This window comes from Coregonus clupeaformis, chromosome 15 (genome assembly GCF_020615455.1).
Source record: "Coregonus clupeaformis isolate EN_2021a chromosome 15, ASM2061545v1, whole genome shotgun sequence".
NCBI classification, from domain to species: Eukaryota; Metazoa; Chordata; class Actinopteri; order Salmoniformes; family Salmonidae; genus Coregonus; species Coregonus clupeaformis.
Genome location: NC_059206.1, coordinates 52,448,349 through 52,472,504, shown reverse-complemented (window position 1 = coordinate 52,472,504; position 24,156 = coordinate 52,448,349). Strand labels below are relative to the sequence as shown.

Below are 24,156 nucleotides of genomic sequence, written 5' to 3'. Positions count from 1 at the left end.
AGACCTGTGAATAACCAGACCTTCATACAAACTTGCTATGCTGAATTCTTGACGCACAGTCGAACATGCTGCCAGCACGCCCACAAGCGAGCCACTCTGGGCGGCTGAAGCGGCACTTTACCGCAAGCTAGTGTACACGGGGCATACCAGTGGCAAAGATGGAGAGTAGCACCACTATTAGGAGAATAAAATCATACTGGACACAAAACAATGTATCGGAAAGGAATAATGACCCTGAGGATCAATGCGGAACCAACGGATGCAGTGCCGTGAAAAAGAAACCCGAAGTGAGCTTGTACTTGCTACATGAAGGCGTCGGAGTTGCGCTGGTGATTGTATTTATTCTGGTGCTGTGGGGACTCGTTCATTTATCATTAAAGCAATTTGCCATTGGAAAATCTACTGGCGAGTTCAATGCTGTCAGGGCAAGGTAAGTCATGATACTGTTGCCTATGTATTCTCGAATCTCAACAAGTTATATAACTTATTTCACGATATAACTTCCAGGTTACAGTTAAAGACCCCATTGCGCAAGCTAACTTTTCCTCTATGTTTATCTCAGCGAGTCCCATCTAGCTACAATACAATCCACCGGTAGTTGAGTTGTCCTGCAAGTTAACCCAGGTCAGGGTCATATACATTACGCCGATTCTGTTGCAAAACGTTTCTTGAACGGAAGCAAACGGAACGGAACGGGAAGGGACTCTGACTTTCTGAACCTGTCAATAGTGAAAGTGATATCACCAGACAGAGACCAATGTTCCTGTACGTAGGCTTAATTGAATCAAATCAAATGTATTTATAAAGCCCTTTTTACGTCAGCAGATGTCACAAAGTGCTTATACAGAACCTAGCCTAAACCCCAAAGAGCAAGCAATGCAGATATAGAAGCATGGTGGCTAGGAAAAACTCCCTAGAAAGGCAGGAACCTAGGAAGAAACAGAAGGTAGCACATTCGGTGAACAGGTCCATAGCCTCAGGCAAAACAGCAGAAACAGGTTCCATAGCCTCAGGCAAAACAGCAGAGACTTGATCAGCAGCACGACTAGGTGGACTAGCGACAGTCGGGAGTTGTCAGGCCCTAGGACCATGCCTCAGGACTTCCTGGCCTGACAACTCCTTCCTCCGGAAGGGGAGAGAGCGAGATGTGAGAATTAGAGGGAGCATACTTAAGATTACACAGGACACAGGCCTCCTGAGTGGCGCAGCGGTCTAAGGCACTGCATTGCAATGCTTGAGGTATCACTACAGACCCGGGTTCGATCCCAGGCTGTGTCACAGCCGGCCGTGACCGGGAGACCCATGAGGCGGCGCACAATTGGCCCAGCGTCGTCCGGTTTAGGGGAGGGTTTGGCTGGCCGGGATTTCCTTGTCCCATCGTGCTCTAGCGACTCCTTGTGGCGGGCCGGGCGCCTGCAAGCTGACTTCAGTCGGCAGCTGGATGGTGTTTCCTCCGACACATTGGTACGGCTGGCTTCCGGGTTAAGCGAGCAGTGTGGCTTGGCAGGGTCGTGTTTCGGAGGACGCATGGCTCTCGACCTTCGCCTCCCCCGAGTCCGTAGGGGAGTTGCAGCCATGGAACAAGACTGTAACTACCAATTGGATATCATGAAATTGGGGAGAAAAAGGGGTAAAGTACAAAAAATAAAGATGACATCAGATAAGACAGGAGAATTACATCAGATAGGACAGATTGACCCTAGCCCCCTGGCACATAGACTATTGCAGCATACATACTTGAAGGCTTGTAGCATAGTACATTGTCTAAGGTACTTATTTAATTTAATTCCCATAATAAACATTTGATAGATGGCTGCTGTTCAGTTAATCAAAAAGCAGCTGCTTATTTTATGAAATCCTGCTTCATGACACTATTACATAGAGAGACAAAAGTAGACACATAAACTTGATGAATGTCCATGTGACACAGGCTGTATAGACTATATAATCTGAGGGCAACCCTGAGGCTAACACACAGGAAAGGAAACCATCTGGAGTCATTAGGGTACAGATGACCTAGACCTAGCCATAGCCATACTGTCCCTTGGGGACTCTTTAGTGGAGGAAGGGAAGTTAAGGGGTGCTATACTTTGATGTCCAAACTTCTGAAACATAGACGTCAAGTTGACACTCCAGAGTATCTCTGTGGCAGTTTGACGTTGAAGTACAGGTATGTAGACCCCCACCTCCACCCTCTCCCTAGCCTGGTCCCAGATCTGTTTGTGCTGTCTTGCCAACTCCTATGGTGATAAAGCATGACAAATGACCATAGGAGTTGGCAAGACAGCACAAACAGATCTGGGACCAGGCTAGGGAGAGGGTGGGGGTCTACATACCTGTACTTCAACGTCAAACTGCCACAGAGATACTCTGGAGTGTCAACTTGACGTCTATGTTTCAGAAGTTTGGACATCAAAGTATAGCACATTAGAGCTCAGTAGAGTACAGAACAGTAGAGTTCTGTACAGTACATTATAGTGTACTCCACTTTAGTGTGCTCTACTGTGTACTCTACTGAACTCTACTCCACTCTATTCTACTCTACTGTACAGTACAGGACTGTACTGTACTGAACTATACTCTTACTTTCCTTTACTGTACTGGGCTGAAACTATACGCTACTTTTCTTTACTGTACTGTACTCTTCTGTGCTCTACTGTACTGAACTATACTCTACTTTTCTTTACTGAAATGTACTGTACTGTCCAAACTTGTGAAACATAAACGTCTATGATTGGTTCAGATTTGTGAGGGCCAAATAAAGGCAGGTCCAGATGTCTGTGGACTTTGAAATCAAGGCTGGTCCGGACCGGACCAAAAAAGAACATTTGTGGACATTGAAATCAAGGCCAGGGCAGACTGACCAAATTGTAACTACTTTTCAAATTCCATGGATGTCCGGTGTCGGTCGGTGCTCAGTGGGTGAGGTTGCTGGTTGCTGGTTGCAGTAAATCGAAAAAGAGGGGGCTCATGGGAAGGTGTCAGTAAGAACCGGGAGATGTGACATTCATTTTAAAGAGAGCGAAATGGGAGGGATTGTCCAGACTTTTCACACTCTTGCTTTGACCACCAGACGACAGGAAGCAAAAGAAAACGGTTATCTGCTGAACATAACAATATGCCAGTGGAAGGGAGGACAGGAGCAGGTGACTCAACTGTGGTTTGTGTCTACTATGATTTCCGATTGTAGCCAATTCAATTGCAGAACTGTTACCGATTTCTCTGAAATATTGAATCACTTAATAATTCATAAACAAAATTGATATCAGTAAAAACACTGACTGACTAATTGATAGTTCTACCTTGTTACTTTTATTTATTTTATATATTTAATCATACAGTGCTATGAAAAAGTATTTGCCCCCTTTCAAATTTTCTCTACTTTTGCATATTTGTGAAACTGAATGATGATCTTCAACCAAAACCTAATATTAGATAAAGGGAACATAAGTGGACAAATAACACAACAATTACATATTTATTTCATTTATTTCATAAACAAAGTTATGCAACATCCAATTCCCCCGTGTGAAAAAGTAATTGCCCCCTTACACTCAATAACTGGTTGTGCCACCTTTAGCTGCAATGACTCCAACCAAATGCTTCCTGTAGTTGTTGATCAGTCTCTCACGTCGCTGTGGAGGAATTTTGGCCCACTCTTCCATGCAGAACTGCTTTAACTCAGTGACGTGTGGGTTTTCAAGCATGAACTGCTCGTTTCAAGTCCTGCCACAACATCTCAATTGGGATTAGGTCTGGACTTTGACTAGGCCATTCCAAAACGTCCAATTTGTTGCTTTTTAGCCATTTCCATGTAGACTTGATTGTGTGTTTTGGATCATTGTCTTGCTGCATGACCCAGCTGCGCTTCAGCTTCAGCTCACAGACGGATGGTCTGACATTCTCCTGTAGAATTCTCTGATACAGAGCAGAATTCATGGTTCCTTCTATTCCTTCATGGTTCCCTTACCTCCTCCGTGTAGGCTGTCTTGTCATTGTTGGTAATCAAGCCTACTACTGTTGTGTCGTCTGCAAACTTGATGATTGAATTGGAGGCATGCTTGGCCACGCAGTCATGGGTGAACAGGGAGTAGAGGAGGGGGCTGAGCACGCACCCTTGTGGGGCCCCAGTGTTGAGGATCAGTGAAGTGGAGGTGTTGTTTCCTACCTTCACCACCTGGGGGCGGCCCGTCAGGAAGTCCAGGACCCAGATGCACAGGGCGGGGTTCAGACCCAGAGCCTCGAGCTTAACCTGTTCACGCGTGAGTTCCAAATATCTCTAACCGCTGCCCATGCATGAGTTTTTTCATGCGGGTGACGTCAGAATTTCTCACTGTTCCAAAATGTGATTGTTACGCAGCAAGACAGTTACCCGGGCTGTCCTCAAACCAAGGCACGCTGCCTGCTAATTATCTATAGGCTATGTTTCAACTTGTCAATTGAAAATTATTTAGTTTTATTTACTAACAACAATTTGAATTGAGGTGTTCTGCATCCTCGTTCATTCACATAAGAATGATTCCATTTCACTGTTGCGGACAATTTATGTTTGAGGCTATACTGAGCCGGACAAACTTCTCTCTTCAATGAGAGCCCAAGCACCTCCCTAGTGTTTCCCCAGAACAGGCCTTGCACAAATGTTTTCCCCCAGCACATTTTCTGACTGGCGCCTGCATTGCCTTCATGATTGTTTTCCTTACAAATTGGACTTTGGACATGTAGGAACTATCAAAGTAAGTGGCTTATTTTCTGTATATCGTGTTGTCGTTTCTGCTGTTGCACACCGTATGAATGTATGGATCATAATGTATTTGCTTTTTTATTCACATGTTTTCAAGTACTGGTGACGAATCATACATTCCGATTCTTGCATAGATTGTAATGGACACATATGATGTGTGTAAAATACTTTTCTGAATGTTGTACTGATTATGATGAGCTAATGCTAAGCTATTTGCCGGCTATGTGTGGCGCCATGTTTGTTGACATTATACAATGCGTTCTGGTTGTCAAGCGTCTGTCAGACCAAAGATGTTATAACAAGGGATAGTTCACTCGACTGACTTATGGCGCTTTCAGGCAACTGTGAACTCGGAAAAATACAGTTGGTAGAGCATGGCGTTTGCAACGCCAGGGTTGTGGGTTCGATTCCCACGGGGGGCCAGTAAAAAAAAAATATGTATGCACTCACTAACTGTAAGTCGCTCTGGATAAGAGCGTCTGCTAAATGTAATGACGTCAATGATCTTCAGGTCGTAAAGTCGGAGCTCTAGAAAGATGGCAGAGTTCCCGAGTTGGAATTCCGAGTTGGATGACTGTTCAAAATGATTTTTCCCCAGTCTGAGCTAATTTTTTCCAGAGTTGCCAGGTGTCTTGAACGCACTGAAGTCGGAAGTCGGAGATTTCCCAGTTCCCAGTTGTTTTGAACAAGGCATCAGATTGTAACTCAGGGTTGTCAGCTCAGACCCACCTTTCCAGGGGTTTTATTTTTAGTTAGCGTATAAACTTATCTTGTTTGCCCCCCATTTATTGAATATTTCCTGCATCATATCCCCCCACGATACCTTCCCCCATTTCTACCCCCCATGGACTTGAAAACCCCTGTTTAGCTTTCGCGCTACAGTTAGGCTAGGCAGTAGGCTTGTATTTAGTGTGATGATCTGTGAGGTGAAAACATTTTATTTACTTTGTGATTTGTCAAGAACGGTAAATGACTTGTCAAGTCATGTGCTCCGGTTCTTGTATACACTGTAACAAGTACATCAACGATTTGTAATATGCTGAAAAGTGGCTAAACTAAGTTCATATTTTTCAGGCAATGAGCGCAGCCATCTTTGACTTTGTTTATTTGCGTCTTATAGTGAATGTGCATTCTGGGATTAGGGAGTTTTCGCCAAGTCAAATATAAACAAACATGGCTGCCATCATAAAGAATTTAGCTGCTGTTAGCTTAGCTGACATGCATTACTTTTCTAAACAACATTACATTAGTCTCTTGTGCTCACCAGAGATGTGGTACATTGTAAACTAGTCTAGCTGTTAGGTCACTAACTTATGTTTTGTTTTTTGTCAGCGCAACCTGTTATTTAGACTGGTTTATGGAATGAGTTTGACTATGGATGTGTTCCGTGTGATGCTTGGATGATGAAGTTCGCATTTATCTTTTACAATAAAAGGTCAAATTGAGGAATAAAGTTTAAGACCTTTATTTTCCATCAGTACCCAAAATATATTTAGATGCTGTTCAGACAACAATGCTGTTTAGACACGTTTGTTGCGTCATACATTCTGTTGCTACTGTTCCAATCACATATTTGAGATCGTACGCTGCAGGGACCACTCAACAATGATCACAAATACGTGATCATACGTGTCAAAGGGTTAATGATGAGCTTGGAGGGTACTATGGCGTTGAATGCTGAGCTATAGTCAATGAACAGCATTCTTACATAGGTATTCCTTTTGTCCAGATGGGGATTGCATCGTCTGTGGATCTATTGGGGCGGTAAGCAAATTGAAGTGGGTCTAGGGTGGCAGGTAAGGTAGAGGTGATATGATCCTTGACTAGTTTCTCAAAGCACTTCATAATGACAGTCAGTGCTACGGGGCGATAGTCATTTAGTTCAGTTACCTTTGCTTTCTTGGGTACAGGGACAATGGTGGCCATCTTGAAGCATGTTGGGACAGCAGACTGGGATAGGGAGAGATTGAAGATGTCCGTAAACACACCAGCCAGCTGGTCTGCGCATGCTCTGAGGACGCGGCTAGGGATGCCATCTGGGCCGGCAGCCTTGCGAGGGTTAACACGCTTAAATGTCTTACTCATGTCAGCCACGGAGAAGGAGAGCCCACAATCCTTGGAAGCAGGGCGCGTCGGTGGCACTGTATTATCCTCAAAGCGGGCGAAGAAGGTGTTTAGCTTGTCCGGGAGCAAGACGTCGGTGCCCGCGACGTGGCTGGTTTTCCTTTTGTAGTCCATGATTGTCTGTAGACCCTGCAACATACGTCTCGTGTCTGAGCCGTTGAATTGCAACTCCACTTTGTCTCTATACTGACGTTTTGCCTGTTTGATTGCCTTGCGGAGGGAATAACTACACTGTTTGTATTCTGCCATATTCCCAGTCACCTTGCCATGGTTAAATGCGGTGGCTCGCGCTTTCAGTTTTGCGTGAATGCTGCCATCTATTCACTGTTTCTGGTTAGGGTAGGTTTTAATAGTCACAGTGGGTACAACATCTCCTATATACTTCCTGATAAACTCAGTCACCGTATCAGTATATACGTCGATATTATTCTCTGAAGCTACCCGGAACATATCCCAGTCCGCGTGATCAAAACAATCTTGAAGCGTGGATTCCGATTGGTCAGACCAGCGTTGAATAGTCCTGTTGGTACTACAGCCGATGTGTTGATAGAACTTCGGCATAGAGGCGAAAGAAACGCACACCTATTTCGGCGAGGTGCTGGCTTTTATTTTTATTTATTTTTTATTTCACCTTTATTTAACCAGGTAAGCCAGTTGAGAACAAGTTCTCATTTACAACTGCGACCTGGCCAAGATAAAGCATAGTAGTGCGATAAAAACAACAACACAGAGTTACATATGGGGTAAAAGAAACATAAAGTCAAAAAAATACAACAGAAAATATATATACAGTGTGTGCAAATGTAGCAAGTTATGGAGGTAAGGCAATAAATAGGCTATAGTGCAAAATAATTACAATTAGTATTAACACTGGAATGCTAGATGTGCAAGAGATTATGTGCAAATAGAGATACTGGGGTGCAAAAGAGCAAAATAAATAACAATATAGGGATGAGGTAGTTGGGTGAGCTAATTTCAGATGGGCTGTGTACAGGTGCAGTGATCGGTAAGGTGCTCTGACAACTGATGCTTAAAGTTAGTGAGGGAGATAAGAGTCTCCAGCTTCAGAGATTTTTGCAATTCGTTCCAGTCATTGGCAGCAGAGAACTGGAAGGAATGGCGCCAAAGGAGGTGTTGGCTTTGGGAATGACCAGTGAGATATACCTGCTGGAGCGCAGACTACGGGTGGGTGCTGCTATGGTGACCAATGAGCTAAGATAAGGCGGGGATTTGCCTAGTAGTGATTTATAGATGGCCTGGAGCCAGTGGGTTTGATTGACGAACATGTAGTGAGGACCAGCCAACAAGAGCGTACAGGTCACAGTGGTGGGTAGTGTATGGGGCTTTGGAGACAAAACGGATGGCACTGTGATAGACTACATCCAATTCGCTGAGTAGAGTGTTGGAGGCTATTTTGTAAATGACATCGCCGAAGTCAAGGATCGGTAGGATAGTCAGTTTTACGAGGGCATGTTTGGCAGCATGAGTGAAGGAGGCTTTGTTGCGAAATAGGAAGCCGATTCTAGATTTAACTTTGGATTGGAGATTCTTAATGTGAGTCTGGAAGGAGAGTTTACAGTCTAACCAGACACCTAGGTATTTGTAGTTGTCCACATACTCTAGGTCAGACCCGTCGAGAGTGGTGATTCTAGTCGGGTGGGCGGGTGCCAGTAGCGTTCGATTGAAGAGCATGCATTTAGTTTTACTAGTGTTTAAGAGCAGTTGGAGGCTACTGAAGGAGTGTTGTATGGCATTGAAGCTCGTTTGGAGGTTTGTTAACACAGTGTCCAATGAAGGGCCAGATGTATACAAAATGGTGTCGTCTGCGTAGAGGTGGATCTGAGAGTCACCAGCAGCAAGAGCGACATCATTGATATACACGGAGAAAAGAGTCGGTCCAAGAATTGAACCCTGTGGCACCCCCATAGAGACTGCCATAGGTCCAGACAACAGGCCCTCCGATTTGACACATTGAACTGTATCTGAGAAGTAGTTGGTGAACCAGGCGAGGCAGTCATTTGAGAAACCAAGGCTATTTAGTCTGCCAATAAGAATGCGGTGGTTGACAGAGTCGAAAGCCTTGGCCAGGTCGATGAAGACGGCTGCACAGTACTGTCTATTATCGATCGCGGTTATAATATCGTTTAGGACCTTGAGCGTGGCTGAAGTGCACCCATGACCAGCTCGGAAACCGGATTGTATAGCGGAGAAGGTACGGTGGGATTCGAAATGGTCGGTGATCTGTTTGTTAACTTGGCTTTCAAATACTTTCGAAAGGCAGGGCAGGATGGATATAGGTCTGTAACAGTTTGGATCTAGAGTGTCACCCCCCTTTGAAGAGGGGGATGACCGCGGCAGCTTTCCAATCTCTGGGGATCTCAGACGTTACGAAAGAGAGGTTGAACAGACTAGTAATAGGGTTGCGACAATTTCGGGCGGCTAGTTTTAGAAAGAAAGGGTCCAGATTGTCTAGCCCAGCTGATTTGTAGGGGTCCAGATTTTGCAGCTCTTTCAGAACATCAGCTGTCTGAATTTGTGTGAAGGAGAAGCGGGGGGGGCATGGGCAAGTTGCAGCGGAGGGTGCAGAGTTGGTGGCCGGGGTAGTGGTAGCCAGGTGGAAAGCATGGCCAGCCGTAGCAAAATGCTTGTTGAAATTGTCGATTATTGTAGATTTATCGGTGGTGATAGTGTTTCCTAGCCTCAGTGCAGTGGGCAGCTGGGAGGAAGTGCTCTTATTCTCCATGGACTTTACAGTGTCCCAAAACTTTTTGGAGTTAGTGCTACAGGATGCAAATTTCTGTTTGAAAAAGTTAGCCTTTGCTTTCCTAACTGCTTGTGTATATTGGTTCCTAACTTCCCTGAAAAGTTGCATATCGCGGGGGCTATTTGATGCTAATGCAGTACGCCACAGGATGTTTTTGTGCTGGTCAAGGGCAGTCAAGTCTGAGGAGAACCAGGGGCTATATCTGTTCTTAGTTCTGTATTTTTTGAATGGGGCGTGTTTATTTAAGATTGAGAGGAAATTACTTTTAAAGAACAACCAGGCATCCTCTACTGACGGAATGAGATCTATATCCATCCAGGATACCTGGGCCAGGTTAATTAGGAAGGCCTGCTCGTTAAAGTGTTTTAGGGAGCGTTTGACAGTGATGAGGGGTGGTCGTTTGACCGCGGACCCGTTACGGACGCAGGCAATAAGGCAGTGATCGCTGAGATCCTGGTTGAAGACAGCGGAGGTGTATTTAGAGGGTAAATTAGTCAGGATGATATCTATGAGGGTACCCATGGTTACGGATTTAGGGTTGTACCTGGTAGGTTCGTTGATAATTTGCGTGAGATTGAGGGCATCTAGTTTGGATTGTAGGATGGCCGGGGTATTAAGCATATCCCAATTTAGGTCACCAAGCAGTACGAACTCTGAGGATAAATGGGGGGCAATCAATTCACATATGGTGTCCAGGGCACAGCTGGGTGCTGAGGGGGGTCTGTAGCAAGCAGCAACAGTGAGAGACTTATTTCTGGAAAGGTGGATTTTTAGAAGTAGAAGCTCAAACTGTTTGGGCACAGACCTGGATAGTATGATAGAGCTCTGCAGGCTATCTCTACAGTAGATTGCAACTCCACCCCCTTTGGCAGTTCTATCTAGACGGAAAATGTTATAGTTGGGGATGGAAATTTCAGAATTTTGGTGGCCTTCCTAAGCCAGGATTCAGACACTGCTAGAACATCAGGGTTGGCGGAGTGTGCTAACGCAGTGAATAACTCAAACTTAGGAAGTAGACTTCTGATATTTACATGCAGGAAACCAAGGCTTTTGCAATTACAGAAGTCAGCAAATGATAGCGCCTGGGGAGTAGGAGTGATACTGAGGGCTGCAGGGCCTGGGTTAGCCTCTACATCACCGGAGGAACAGAGGAGGACTAGAATAAGGATATGGCTAAAGGCTTTAAGAACTGGTCTTCTAGTGCGTTGGGTACATAGAATAAAGGGGGCAGATTTCCGGGCGTTGTAGAAAAGATTCAGGGCATTATGTACAGACAACGATATGGAAGGATATGAGTAAAGTGGAGGTAAACCTAAGCGTTGGGTAACAATGAAAGAGATAGCATCACTGGAGGCACCAATTGAGTCGTTCTCCGCGTGTATGGGGGGTGGGACAAAGGAGCTATCTAAGGCAGGTTTAGCTGGGCTGGGGGATCTACAGTGAAATAGTACAATTAGAAATAACCGAAACAACAATAAGCTAACCACATTGAGATGGGAGAGAGGCATAAAGCAATCACGGTGTAATTTGAGAGAGCTAAGACAACAGCTGGTAATGACGACACAGTTTGGGCTGAGGCTAAACATAAACAGGATGCGGTACCGTAAAAAGGAACAGTCCAGCAGGCATCAGCTGTATAGCTGAGTTATCTAACGGAGTAGAACACTTGAAAAAGAAGAGGAGAGCCGCACACTCTAGGAGCTCAGATGCAATAATTTAATAACCTAATAACCAACGTTTCGACAGACAAACTGTCTTCATCAGGGTATACAAACACTGCGGGTCACTAGTTGTTTATATAGTGTCAAAGGACACACACACAGGTGTCTGTAATCATGGCCGAGTGTGGCCTGATATCATTGGTCAATTCACAGTTAAACAGAACATACAAAAAACATGAATAGATAGCATATGATCATAGATACAACTTGGCTACCTAGGCCCAAAAACCTTTACAATGAATAGCAAAATCACAATAATCACAAGAATGGCTTCAAATCAAAGTCTATGTTGAGACCGAAGGGAGCAAGGGTCTTTCAATTAAAGATCAGGCAGCCTCTCGTTTTAACAATAAGTTATCAAGGTCACCCCCTCTCCTAGGGAGGGTGACCTATTCGATGCCGATATAACGTAGGGACGAAATCGAGTGGTTCGCTTCCAAAAAGTGGGCAGCGACTGGGTATGTCAAGTTTTTGCACCGAATGGTGCTACGATGCGCCGAGATTCGTACATTTAATTTGAGCTTTGTTTTAACCACATCATTTTTACCACAAGGACAAGTTATAAGATAAATAACTGCCTTAGTGGAGCACGTAATAACACCTTTGATTGGGATCTGTTTCCCTGTTTGGGGGTGTTTGAAGGATCTACATTTGTAAGTGCCATTGCATTGAGCGCAGCCATTACACTCTCCTTGAATTTTCTTTGCGTCTCAGCCATATTTCTGTCGAAATCTGATTTGTTTTTGGCAAATTCTTTTGATTTGACAGAATTGGCTGTAGGGCAATGTTTCAAGGGAAGCGGGTGACAACTATCAGCCCTCAACAAACTGTTACGATCAGTAGGTTTCCTGTAAAGATCAGTGTATAGAACATTATCCTCACACAAAATCAGAAGATCAAGGAAACTGATTTGACGTGTGTCAGATTGCATAGTAAATCTCAGGTGCTCAGAACAAGAGTTAAGAAAAGCATGGAATGCCTGGAGCTGTTTTGAATCACCCCTCCATAGGACAAAAATATCATCAATGTACTGTTTCTAAATAATAATGTTAGGCAAAAAAAACGTTTTTGAGAGGATTGAAGATTGACTGTTTCTCCAAGTAACCCACAAACAAATTAGCATAGTTAGGAGCCATAGAGGATCCCATAACAGTACCCTTCATCTGAATAAAGAAATAATTTAAAAACATGAAGTAGTTGTGTGTGAGTACTATTTCAGCCAATGTTATAATGCGTGCACTGGATGGTAGTTCATTTGAGTCACGTTGCTTAAGAAAATGTTCCATGGCTTCAATACCGCCCTCGTGTGGATATAACTTCGGCAACCTTTTCCTCAAATGTTGCTTTGTTAAAATCCCCAGCTACAATAAATGCAGCCTCAGTGCCTTGCAAAAGTATTCATCCCCCTTGGCGTTTTTCCTATTTTGTTGCATTACAACCTGTAATTTAATGGATTTTTTATTTGGATTTCATGTAATGGACATACTCAAAATAGTCCAAATTGGTTAAGTGAAATGAAAAAAATTACTTGTTTCAAAAAAATTATACAAAATAAATAACAGAAAAGTGGTGCGTGCATACAGTGGGGAAAAAAAGTATTTAGTCAGCCACCAATTGTGCAGGTTCTCCCACTTAAAAATATGAGAGAGGCCTGTAATTTTCATCATAGGTACACGTCAACTATGACAGACAAATTGAGATTTTTTTTCTTCAGAAAATCACATTGTAGGATTTTTAATGAATTTATTTGCAAATTATGGTGGAAAATAAGTATTTGGTCACCTACAAACAAGCAAGATTTCTGGCTCTCACAGACCTGTAACTTCTTCTTTAAGAGGCTCCTCTGTCCTCCACTCGTTACCTGTATTAATGGCACCTGTTTGAACTTGTTATCAGTATAAAAGACACCTGTCCACATCCTCAAACAGTCACACTCCAAACTCCACTATGGCCAAGACCAAAGAGCTGTCAAAGGACACCAGAAACAAAATTGTAGACCTGCACCAGGCTGGGAAGACTGAATCTGCAATAGGTAAGCAGCTTGGTTTGAAGAAATCAACTGTGGGAGCAATTATTAGGAAATGGAAGACATACAAGACCACTGATAATCTCCCTCGATCTGGGGCTCCACGCAAGATCTCACCCCTTGGGGTCAAAATTATCACAAGAGCGGTGAGCAAAAATCCCAGAACCACACGGGGGGACCTAGTGAATGACCTGCAGAGAGCTGGGACCAAAGTAACAAAGCCTACCATCAGTAACACACTCCGCCGCCAGGGACTCAAATCCTGCAGTGCCAGACGTGTCCCCCTGCTTAAGCCAGTACATGTCCAGGCCCATCTGAAGTTTGCTAGAGTGCATTTGGATGATCCAGAAGAGGATTGGGAGAATGTCATATGGTCAGATGAAACCAAACTATAACTTTTTGGTAAAAACTCAACTCGTCGTGTTTGGAGGACAAAGAATGCTGAGTTGCATCCAAAGAACACCATACCTACTGTGAAGCATGGGGGTGGAAACATCATGCTTTGGGGCTGTTTTTCTGCAAAGGGACCAGGACGACTGATCCGTGTAAAGGAAAGAATGAATGGGGCCATGTATCGTGAGATTTTGAGTGAAAACCTCCTTCCATCAGCAAGGGCATTGAAGATGAAACGTGGCTGGGTCTTTCAGCATGACAATGATCCCAAACACACCGCCCGGGCAACGAAGGAGTGGCAACGAATTTCGTTTTGGGCTTCGTCCCCGTCGTTGTTCATAACGTACCTTGTGTTGGGTGGAGAAAATAAAACCCCTATTACGTATTCCTGCGCCTGTCTTCAAATCCTTATACAGCGTGACAGTAACTATTAAGACAATATGAATAGCTAGATGTTATCTCTCTGGGTGGCTACAGTCTATTCCAGCTGCACCCTAAAACGAATTTACATTTTTCAGAGTATTAGGCCTACCATTTATGTTTATTTGCTGATTTGCATTTTACTTCTGTGAACGTTCATTATCCTCCCTCCTCATGAGATATGGGGTTTTTTGGTAACGGAATTTCAAAGCACAAGGTAAGTTTTCTTAAACTGACAAAAAATTGTCCTATACTACACTGAACAAAAATATAAATGCAACAATTTCAAAGATTTTACTGAGTTATACAGTTCATATACATATAAGGAAATCAGTCAATTGAAATAAATAATTACACCTTAATCTATGGATTTCACATGACTGGGAATACAGATATGCATCTGTTGGTAACAGATAGCTTTAAAAGAAAGGTAGGGGCGTGGATCAGAAAACAAGTTAGTATCTGGTGTGAACACAATTTTCCTCATGCAGCGCGACACATCTCCTTCGCATAGAGTTGATCAGGCTGTTGATTGTGGCCTGTGGAATGTTGTCCCACTCCTCTTCAATGTCTGTGCGAAGTTGCTGGATATTGGCGGGAACTGGAACACGCTGTCGATCCAGAGCATCCCAAACATGCTCAATGGGTGAATTGTCTGGTGAGTATGCAGGCCATGGAAGAACTGGGACATTTTCAGCTTCCAGGAATTGTGTACAGATCCTTGTGACATGGGGCCGTGCATTATCATGCTGAAACATGAGGTGATGGCAGCAGATGAATGGCACGACAATTGGCCTCAGGATCTCGTCACGGTATCTCTGTGCATTCAAATTGCCATCGATAAAATGCAATTGTCTTCGTTGTCCGTAGCTTATGCCTGCCCATACCATAACCCCACTGACACCATGGGGCACTCTGTTCACAACGTTGACATCAGCAAACCGCTTGCCCACACGATGCAATACACGCTGTCTGCCATCTGTCAAGTACAGTTGAAACCGGGATTCATCTGTGAAGAGCACACTTCTCCAGGGTTCCAGTGGCCATCGAAGGTGAGCATTTTCCCACTGAAGTGAGGATGACGAGCACGCAGATGAGAAACCCACAGTTTCATCAGCTGTCCGGTGGCTGGTCTCAGACGATCCCGCAGGCGAAAAGGCCGGATTTGGAGGTCCCGGTCTGGCGTGGTTACACGTTTTCTGTGGTTGTGAGGCTGGTTGGACGTACTGCCAAATTCTCTAAAACGACGTTGGAGGCGGCTTATGGTAGAGAAATTAACATTAAACAGCTCTGGTGGACATTTCTGCAGTCAGCATGCCAATTGCATGCTCCCTCAACTTGAGACATCTGTGGCATTGTGTTGTGTGACAACTGCACATGGCCTTTTATTGTCCCCAGCACAAGGTGCACCTGTGTAATTATGTTGTTTAATCAGCTTCTTGATATGCCACACCTTTCAGGTGGATGGATTATCTTGGGAAAGGAGAAATGCTCACTAACAGGGATGTAAACAAATTTGTGCTCAAAATCTGAGAGAAATAAGCTTTTTGTGCGTCTGGACATTTTCTGGGATCTTTTATTTCAGCTCATGAAACATGGGACCAACACTTTACATGTTGCTTTTATATTAGTATAAATATGTGTTGATAATAGTTGGCAGGGATCTTTACTTCAACATTATTGTGTTTTGATGTATTTCTAATACCTTTAAGACTTTTTCTGGTAGATGTTTTCTATAGACCCCTTTTCCATCTGTTTGACAAGAAATTAAAGTTTTTGTGTATTCCGAATGTTTAGGACGGAAAATGGTTGAAAAATGTTTATGCCTTCATAAACAAAATATATAGTATTTTAGCTTTCATTTTACACCCAATTTTTGACATGCTCCTATGAACTTCACTTGTTGGTGCTCATGGGTCCTTTTACATCAAAATGACCATACCATAACATATTTGCTGACTCCCTGTATGCCTTGTCTGGTACCAGGAAGCACCTAGAGCGCATCACCAGTGTCGGTCCTCGTCCTGTGGGCAGCCGAGAGAACGAGGTCCTAACAGTAAACTTCCTGCTGGAGCAGATCGAGCACATCAAGGCCGAAAGCGCCTCAGGACCCCACTCTGTCACTGTGGATGTCCAGAGGCCCACAGGCTCCTTCAGCACCCAGAGAGGGTTCATATCCTACTATGATAAGGTCAGCAACATCGCTGTTCGTCTGGAGCCCAAGGCTGGGGCTCAGCACCTCATGCTGGCCAACTGCCACTTTGACTCTGTGGCCAACAGTCCAGGTACAATAAAATGAATTTGTATTTTTCGTAATGTTACTCCCAACTCTGCAGACACCTAGGGTACATACATACTAGGGTTGAATATTTTCCCGATATTTTGCAAATGTTCCATCCCGAGAATAAATCACTTTTCTCCCGGGTAACCCGGTATTTCCCGCCCAAACCAGAAGTGTAATTCTAAAGCATATAAAACATATATAAATATGGATTTGATTAGAGCTTTGATCAGCATGAAGTCTGATGAGTCTGATGAGCCATACATTAACGGCCAAATGATTGTGCCGTAGATTACGCACGATGGAAAAACATAAAAACCCATAGATGTAGCTATGCTCTCTTGGGTACATAAATGAAACAAGCTCCAGTAGGCTAATCTTTTTGGTTGTGCACTGAATTACTCTACTGTATTGTGTTATACTGTTATATGGACTGGTATTACGCACCTTGTTCAAACCATGAAGCTGGGAGAGAACATGCGATGCAGGTGCAGGAAATGCGGCCTACAAAGTTACAATTATAGGCTAGTGAATTTTATTTTCATTTTGAAATATAGTAGGGTCTATTTTACGTAGGCTGACGGTGACCGAGTCAATGTGCGGGGGTACAGGTTAGATGAGGTAATTGAGGTAATATGTACATGTAGGTAGAGGTAAAGTGACTATGTATAGATAATAAACAGGGAGTAGCAGCAGCATGAAAAAAGGGGATCAATGCAAATAGTCCATGTAGCCATTTGATTAATTTTTCAACAGTCTTATGGCTTGGGGGTAGAAGCTGTTAAGGAGCCTTTTGGACCTAGACTTGGTGCTCCGGTACCACTTGCCGTGCGGTAGCAGAGAGAACAGTCTATGACTTGGGTGGCTGGAGTCTGACAATTTTTAGGGCCTTCCTCGGACAACGCCTGGTATAGAGGTCCTGGATAACATTTACATTTACATTTACGTCATTTAGCAGACGCTCTTATCCAGAGCGACTTACAAATTGGTGCATTCACCCTATAGCCAGTGGGATAACCACTTTACAATTATTATTTTTTATTTCTTTTTTAATTTTTTTTATTTAATTTTTTTTTTTTTAATTTTTATTTTTTTTTGGGGGGGGGGTAGAAGGATTACTTTATCCTATCCCAGGTATTCCTTAAAGAGGTGGGGTTTCAAATGTCTCCGGAATGGCAGGAAGCTTGGCCCTAGTGATGTACTGGACCATGTGCACTACCCTCTGTATGCCTTGCGGTCGGATGCCGAGCAGTTGCCATACCAGGCAGTGATGCAACCTGTCCGGATACTCTCGGTGGTGCAGCTGTATAACTTTTTGAAGATCTGGGGACCCATGCCAAATCTTTTCAGTCTCCTGAGAGGGAATAGGCGTTGTCGTACCCTCTTCATGACTGTCTTGGTGTGTTTGGACCATGATAGTTTGTTGGTGATGTGGACACCAAAGAACTTGAAGCTCTCGACCCGCTCCACTACAGCCCTGTCGATGTAATTGGGGGCGTGCTCGGCCCTACTTTTCCTGTAGTCATGATCAGCTCCTTTGTCTTGCTCACATTGAGGGAGAGGTTGTTGTCCTGGCACCACACTGCCAGGTCTCTGACCTCCTCCCTATAGGCTGTCTCATTGTCGGTGATCAGGCCTAACACCGTTGTGTCGTCAGAAAATGTAATGATGGTGTTGGAGTCATGCTTGGCCACGCAGTCGTGGGTGAACAGAGAGTACACCCCTGAGGGGCCCCCGTGTTGAGGATCAGCGTGGCAGATGTGCTGTTGCTTACCCTTACCACCTAGAGGCGGTCCGTCAGGAAGTCCAGGATCCAGTTGCAGAGGGAGCTACTTAGTCCCAGGGTCCTTAGCTTAGTGATGAGCTTTGGGGGCACTATGATGTTGAACGCTGAGCTGTAGTCAATGAACAGCATTCTCACATACAGTGGGGAGAACAAGTATTTGATACACAGACGATTTTGCAGGTTTTCCTACTTACAAAGCATGTAGAGGTCTGTAATTATTATCATAGGTACACTTCAACTGTGAGAGACGGAATCTAAAACAAAAATCCAGAAAATCACATTGTATGATTTTTAAGTAATTAATTTGCATTTTATTGCATGACATAAGTATTTGATACATCAGAAAAGCAGAACTTAATATTTGGTACAGAAACCTTTGTTTGCAATTACAGAGATCATATGTTTCCTGTAGGTCTTGACCAGGTTTGCACACACTGCAGCAGGGATTTTGGCCCACTCCTCCATACAGACCTTCTCCAGATCCTTCATGTTTCGGGGCTGTCGCTGGGCAATACGGACTTTCAGCTCCCCCCAAAGATTTTCTTTTGGGTTCAGGTCTGGAGACTGGCTAGGCCACTCCAGGACCTTGAGATGCTTCTTACGGAGCCACTCCTTAGTTGCCCTGGCTGTGTGTTTCGGGTCGTTGTCATGCTGGAAGACCCAGCCACGACCCATCTTCAATGCTCTTACTGAGGGACGGAGGTTGTTGGCCAAGATCTCACGATACATGGCCCCATCCATCCTCCCCTCAATACGGTGCTTACGGTGCAGTCGTCCTGTCCCCTTTGCAGAAAAGCATCCCCAAAGAATGATGTTTCCACCTCCAAACTTCACGGTTGGGATGGTGTTCTTGGGGTTGTACTCATCCTTCTTCTTCCTCCCAACATGGCGAGTGGACCACATGACCTTCTCCCATTCCTCCTCTGGATCATCCAGATGGTCATTGGCAAAATTCAGACGGGCCTGGACATGCGCTGGCTTGAGCAGGGGGACCTTGCGTGCACTGCAGGATTTTAATCCATGACGGCGTAGTGTGTTACTAATGGTTTTCTTTGAGACTGTGGTCCCAGCTCTCTTCAGGTCATTGACCAGGTCCTGCCGTGTAGTTCTGGGCTGATCCCTCACCTTCCTCATGATCATTGATGCCCCACGAGGTGAGATCTTGCATGGAGCCCCAGACCAAGGGTGATTGACCGTCATCTTGAACTTCTTCCATTTTCTAATAATTGCGCCAACAGTTGTTTGCCTTCTCACCAAGCTGCTTGCCTATTGTCCTGTAGCCCATCCCAGCCTTGTACAGGTCTACAATTTTATCCCTGATGTCCTTACACAGCTCTCTGGTCTTGGCCATTGTGGAGAGGTTGGAGTCTGTTTGATTGAGTGTGTGGACAGGTGTCTTTTATACAGGTAACGAGTTCAAACAGGTGCAGTTAATACAGGTAATGAGTGGAGAACAGGAGGGCTTCTTAAAGAAAAACTAACATGTCTGTGAGAGCCAGAATTCTGAATGGTTGGCAGGTGATCAAATACTTATGTCATGCAATAAAATGCAAATTAATTACTTAAAAATCATACAATGTGATTTTCTGGAATTATTTTTAGATTCCGTCTCTCACGGTTGAACTGTACCTATGATAAAAATTACAGACCTCTACATGCTTTGTAAGTAGGAAAACCTGCAAAATCGGCAGTGTATGAAATACTTGTTCTCCCCACTGTAGGTGTTCCTTTTGTCCAGGTGGTAAAGGGCAGTGTGGAGTGCAATTGAGATTGTGTCATCTGTGGATCTGTTGGTGCGGTATGCGAATTGGAGTGGGTCTAGGGTTTCCGGGATGATGGTGTTGATGTGAGCCATGACCAGCCTTTCAAAGCACTTCATGGCTACAGACGTGAGCGCTACGGGGTGGTAGTCATTTAGGCAGGTTACCATGGCGTTCTTGGGCACAGTGAAGACACTTCCCAGTTGTTCCGCGCATGCTCTGAGTACACGTCCTGGTAATCCGCCCTGCGACCTTATGAATGTTGACCTGTTTTAAGGTCTTCCTCACATCGTCTATGGAGAGTGTGATCACACAGTCATCCGGAACAGCTGGTCCCGCTCCTTGAAAGCGGCAGTTCTAGCCTTTAGCTCAGTGTGGATGTTGCCTGTAATCCATGGCTTCTGGTTGGGATATGTACGCATAGTCGCTGTGGGGACGACGTCATCGATGCACTTATTGATGAAGCCGGTGACTGATGTGTTATACCCCTCAATACCATCGGATGAATCACGGAACATATTCCAGTCTGTGCTAGCAAAACAGTCCTGTAGCTTAGCATCCGCGTCATCCAACCACTCCCGTATTGAGCGAGTCACTGGTACTTCCTGCTTTAGTTTTTGCTTGTAAGCAGGAATCAGAAGGACAGAATTATGGTCAGATTTGCCAAATGGAGGGCGAGGGAGAGCTTTGTACCCGTCTCTGTGTGTGGAGTAAAGGTGGTCTACAGATTTTTTCCCTCTGGTTTAAGTTTTTCTGCATTAAAGTCCCCGGCCACTAGGAGCCACCGCTTCTGGATGGTTTTATTGTTTGCTTATGGCCTTATACAGCTTGTTGAGCGTGGTCTTAGTGCCAGCATCGGTTTGTGTTGGTAAATAGACAGCTACTAAAAATATAGATGAAATAAGTTTCATTGTCATTATCTTCATTGTAATGACATGCTTGAATAATATAGGACTAGGATAAGATGCAGATGACTTTCATGCATAACCCATCATTCATTATCCAAGTAGAAGGCTAATACTGCATTGAATTTATTACCTGAACGAGGTAGGCTAGGACATCTATATATAGGCTAGGACATCTACAGTGCATTCGGAAACTATTCAAACCCCTTCCCCTTTTCCACATTTTGTTACGTTACAGCCTTATTCTAAAATGGATTAAATAATTTCCCCCCCTCATCAATCTATACACAATACCCTATAATGGCAAAGCAAAAACAGATACCTTATTTACATAAGTATTCAGACCCTTTGCTATGAGACTCAAAAATTCACCTCAGGTGCATCCTGCTTCCATTGATCGTCCTTGAGATTTTTCTACAACTTGATTGGAGTCCACCTGTGGTAAATTCAATTGATTGGACATGATTTGGAAAGGCACACCTGTCTATAAGGTCCCACAGTTGACAGTGCATATCAGAGCAAAAATCAAGCCATGAGGTTGAAGGAATTTTCCGCTCCGAGACAGGATTGTGTCGAGGCACAGATCTGGGGAAGGGTACCAAAACATTTCTGCAGCGTTGAAGGTCTCCAAGAACACAGTGGCCTCCATCATTCTTAAATGGAAGAAGTTTGGAACCACCAAGATTCTTCCTAGAGCTGGCCACCTGGCCAAACTGAGCAATCGGGGGAGAAGGGCCAAGAACCCGATGGTCACTCTGACAGAGCTCCAGAGTTCCTGTGTGGAGATGGGAGAACCTTCCAGAAGGACAGCCATCTCTGCAGCACTTACAAAAATGTCTACAAACCTGTTTTTGCTTTGTCATTATGGGGAATTGCGTGTAGATTGATGTGGGGAAAAAACTATTGAATGCATTTGCGAATAAGTCTGTAACATAACAAAATGTAGAAAAAGTCAAGATGTCTGAATACTTTCCGAATGCACTAAAGATAAACTTTACCAAGCATAGCCTAGGCCCTCTATCTCCGCAGTGTTCGTACGTGTAAACATCCTACCCTGTTCTCCCTTATCCCTGATTAGCTGCTGTAGTTGTTGGGTGTTTTAGTTTCTCAATAAAAACATTGGCCTGGTTAATTACTCACCATTCATTGGCCTTGATGCCTTAGACGTGGATAAGAGTTTTCTGTGTGTAGGGTGACCGCATTTAAAATACCCAAATGTGTGACCAAGGAATGATTTTGCGGGACATTAGTAGGACAGTGTACCCTACATGAATACATTTTTGGCAGCACCTCATATATTTTCAGTCTAATACAGCTATTTACTTACGTTTGTAGCGCTTTATCAGAAGCTTTTTGTAAGTAGTTAACTGTCCTCTCCAAGTTTAGCTGGAATTTGGACCGAAAGGATTTGACTAATGTGATTGGTTGATGATATGACATTGGTCTACGTCTCGTCTTGCGCAGCGCAGAATATCAGATATCAACAATGATTGGAGACGTGTTTAACAACACCAGTACCACATCCTTATGATATATACTCAGTGGACAGTTTATTAGGTACACCATCCCGTTCACAGAAATGGTTCACTCCTACAGACAGTGAGTCACGTGGCCGTGGCTTGCTATATAAAGCAGGCAGACAGGCATCGAGGCATTCAGTTACTGTTCGATTGAACGTTAGAATGGGCAAAACAAATGACCTAAGCGACTTTGAACGTGGTATGAACGTCGGTGCCAGGCACGCTGGTTCCAGTATCTCAGAAACGGCCGGCATCCTGAGCTTTTCACGCCCGACAGTGTCTAGGGTTTACAGAGGATGGTGCGACAAACAAAAAACATAAAGTCAGCGGCAGACCTGTGGGCGAAAACAGCTCATTGAGAGGTCGAAGGAGAATGGCAAGAATCGTGCAAGCTAAAAGGCGGGAAAAGGAAAATAACTGTTACGGCATCTCGGAATGCACAACTCGTCGGTCCTTGTCACGGATGGGCTATTGCAGCAGACTACCACACCAGGTTCCACACCTATCAGCTAAAAACAAGAAGAAGCGGCTCCAGTGGGCCCACGATCACCAATACTGAACAATTGAGGAGTGGAAAAACATTGCCCGGTCTGACGAATCCCAGTTCCTGTTGTACAGTTAGGATTTGGCAGAGTCAGGATTTGACATGAACAGCATGAGTCCATGGCCCCATCCTTCCTGGTGTCAACGGTTGTCACAAGAATTTTGTTATCACAATGGTTGAAGTCAACTACTTCTTAAATATCTGAATAATTCCCAAAAGGTTGTAAATCTCTTAGTTTAAATAAATTAAACAAAGACTCAATCCTGCAATGGTCAGCATATTTATTCATGAGAGCGCTCTGAAACAAAATGGTCGTACAACATTTTTATACGCACACGTCAGAGGAAAAATCCCACCCCTCTTTAGGCAGGCTGTAGTTTTACACTGGAAAACTGCTCTCCTGACCATCAGGTCACACACACACACATAAACACATACACACACACACATACACACACACATACACACACACACACACATGAACTCTTCCAAGCCTAACGGTTTCTCTCCTCCCTAAATTGGGAGGCCTCTTTATCTTGGTTTCTCAGTTGTCTGTAGACAGTTCTCCTTGTCCTTTGTTGTCTGGTCTAACTCCTACTCAAATTGCTAAATAGTAACACAATGTCATAATCTTTACTGGTCCTACACACACACACATTATTAGATTATAGTCTCAGGATTCTAACAGTGTAATAATTAGTGTAATTAGTGTAGTGTACACTGGAGAGTGTAATAATTAGTAATTACCTAATTATTCTATCAACGGTACTGTCATGAGCCCTCTCACTCCACCGGGTTACCACCTTAATTGGTTTCCACTATCTTCCACTCTGCTCACCTCCCTCTCTCTACTCAGCCTAACTAGCTCCACCTGTCCCTGCTCTGCTCGGCTCTAATTACTCTGCCAGCTGCGCTGCATTACCCACTAACCTCTCCCAGTATTTAAGGCCCTGTCTTTCAGCTCTCCGGTGTCAGATCGTCTGCAAAGCTCTCACCCGGAACCTGTTTGCTCGCGCTTCTGGCTCACCCTGGTTTTGTGACCCCGGACCTGCCTGTTTATTGGATACTCTTCTGCCTTAGGAGATCCAGACCTGCTTCTGCCATTACGACTCCTGACTACTCTTCAATCCCCGGTAACTCTGACCAGCCTTCTGCCTTGCTACTACGTATT

At 44.3% G+C, this 24,156-nt stretch overlaps 1 protein-coding gene across 2 annotated transcripts in view; it reads left to right on the top strand.

The window, feature by feature from the left end:
- Positions 1–76: 76 nt before the first annotated feature.
- LOC121582882 (endoplasmic reticulum metallopeptidase 1) overlaps positions 77–24,156 on the top strand; it is a 68,099-nt gene continuing 44,019 nt past the window's right edge. The window contains exons 1-2 of one of the 2 annotated variants that reach the window (XM_041899035.2): positions 77–430; positions 16,176–16,474. In XM_041899035.2, the coding sequence (XP_041754969.1) occupies positions 159–430; positions 16,176–16,474 (571 nt within the window). In that variant the 5' untranslated portion in view covers positions 77–158. The remainder of the gene's footprint in view (positions 431–16,175; positions 16,475–24,156) is intronic. The other variant, XM_041899036.2, reaches the window with a different exon arrangement.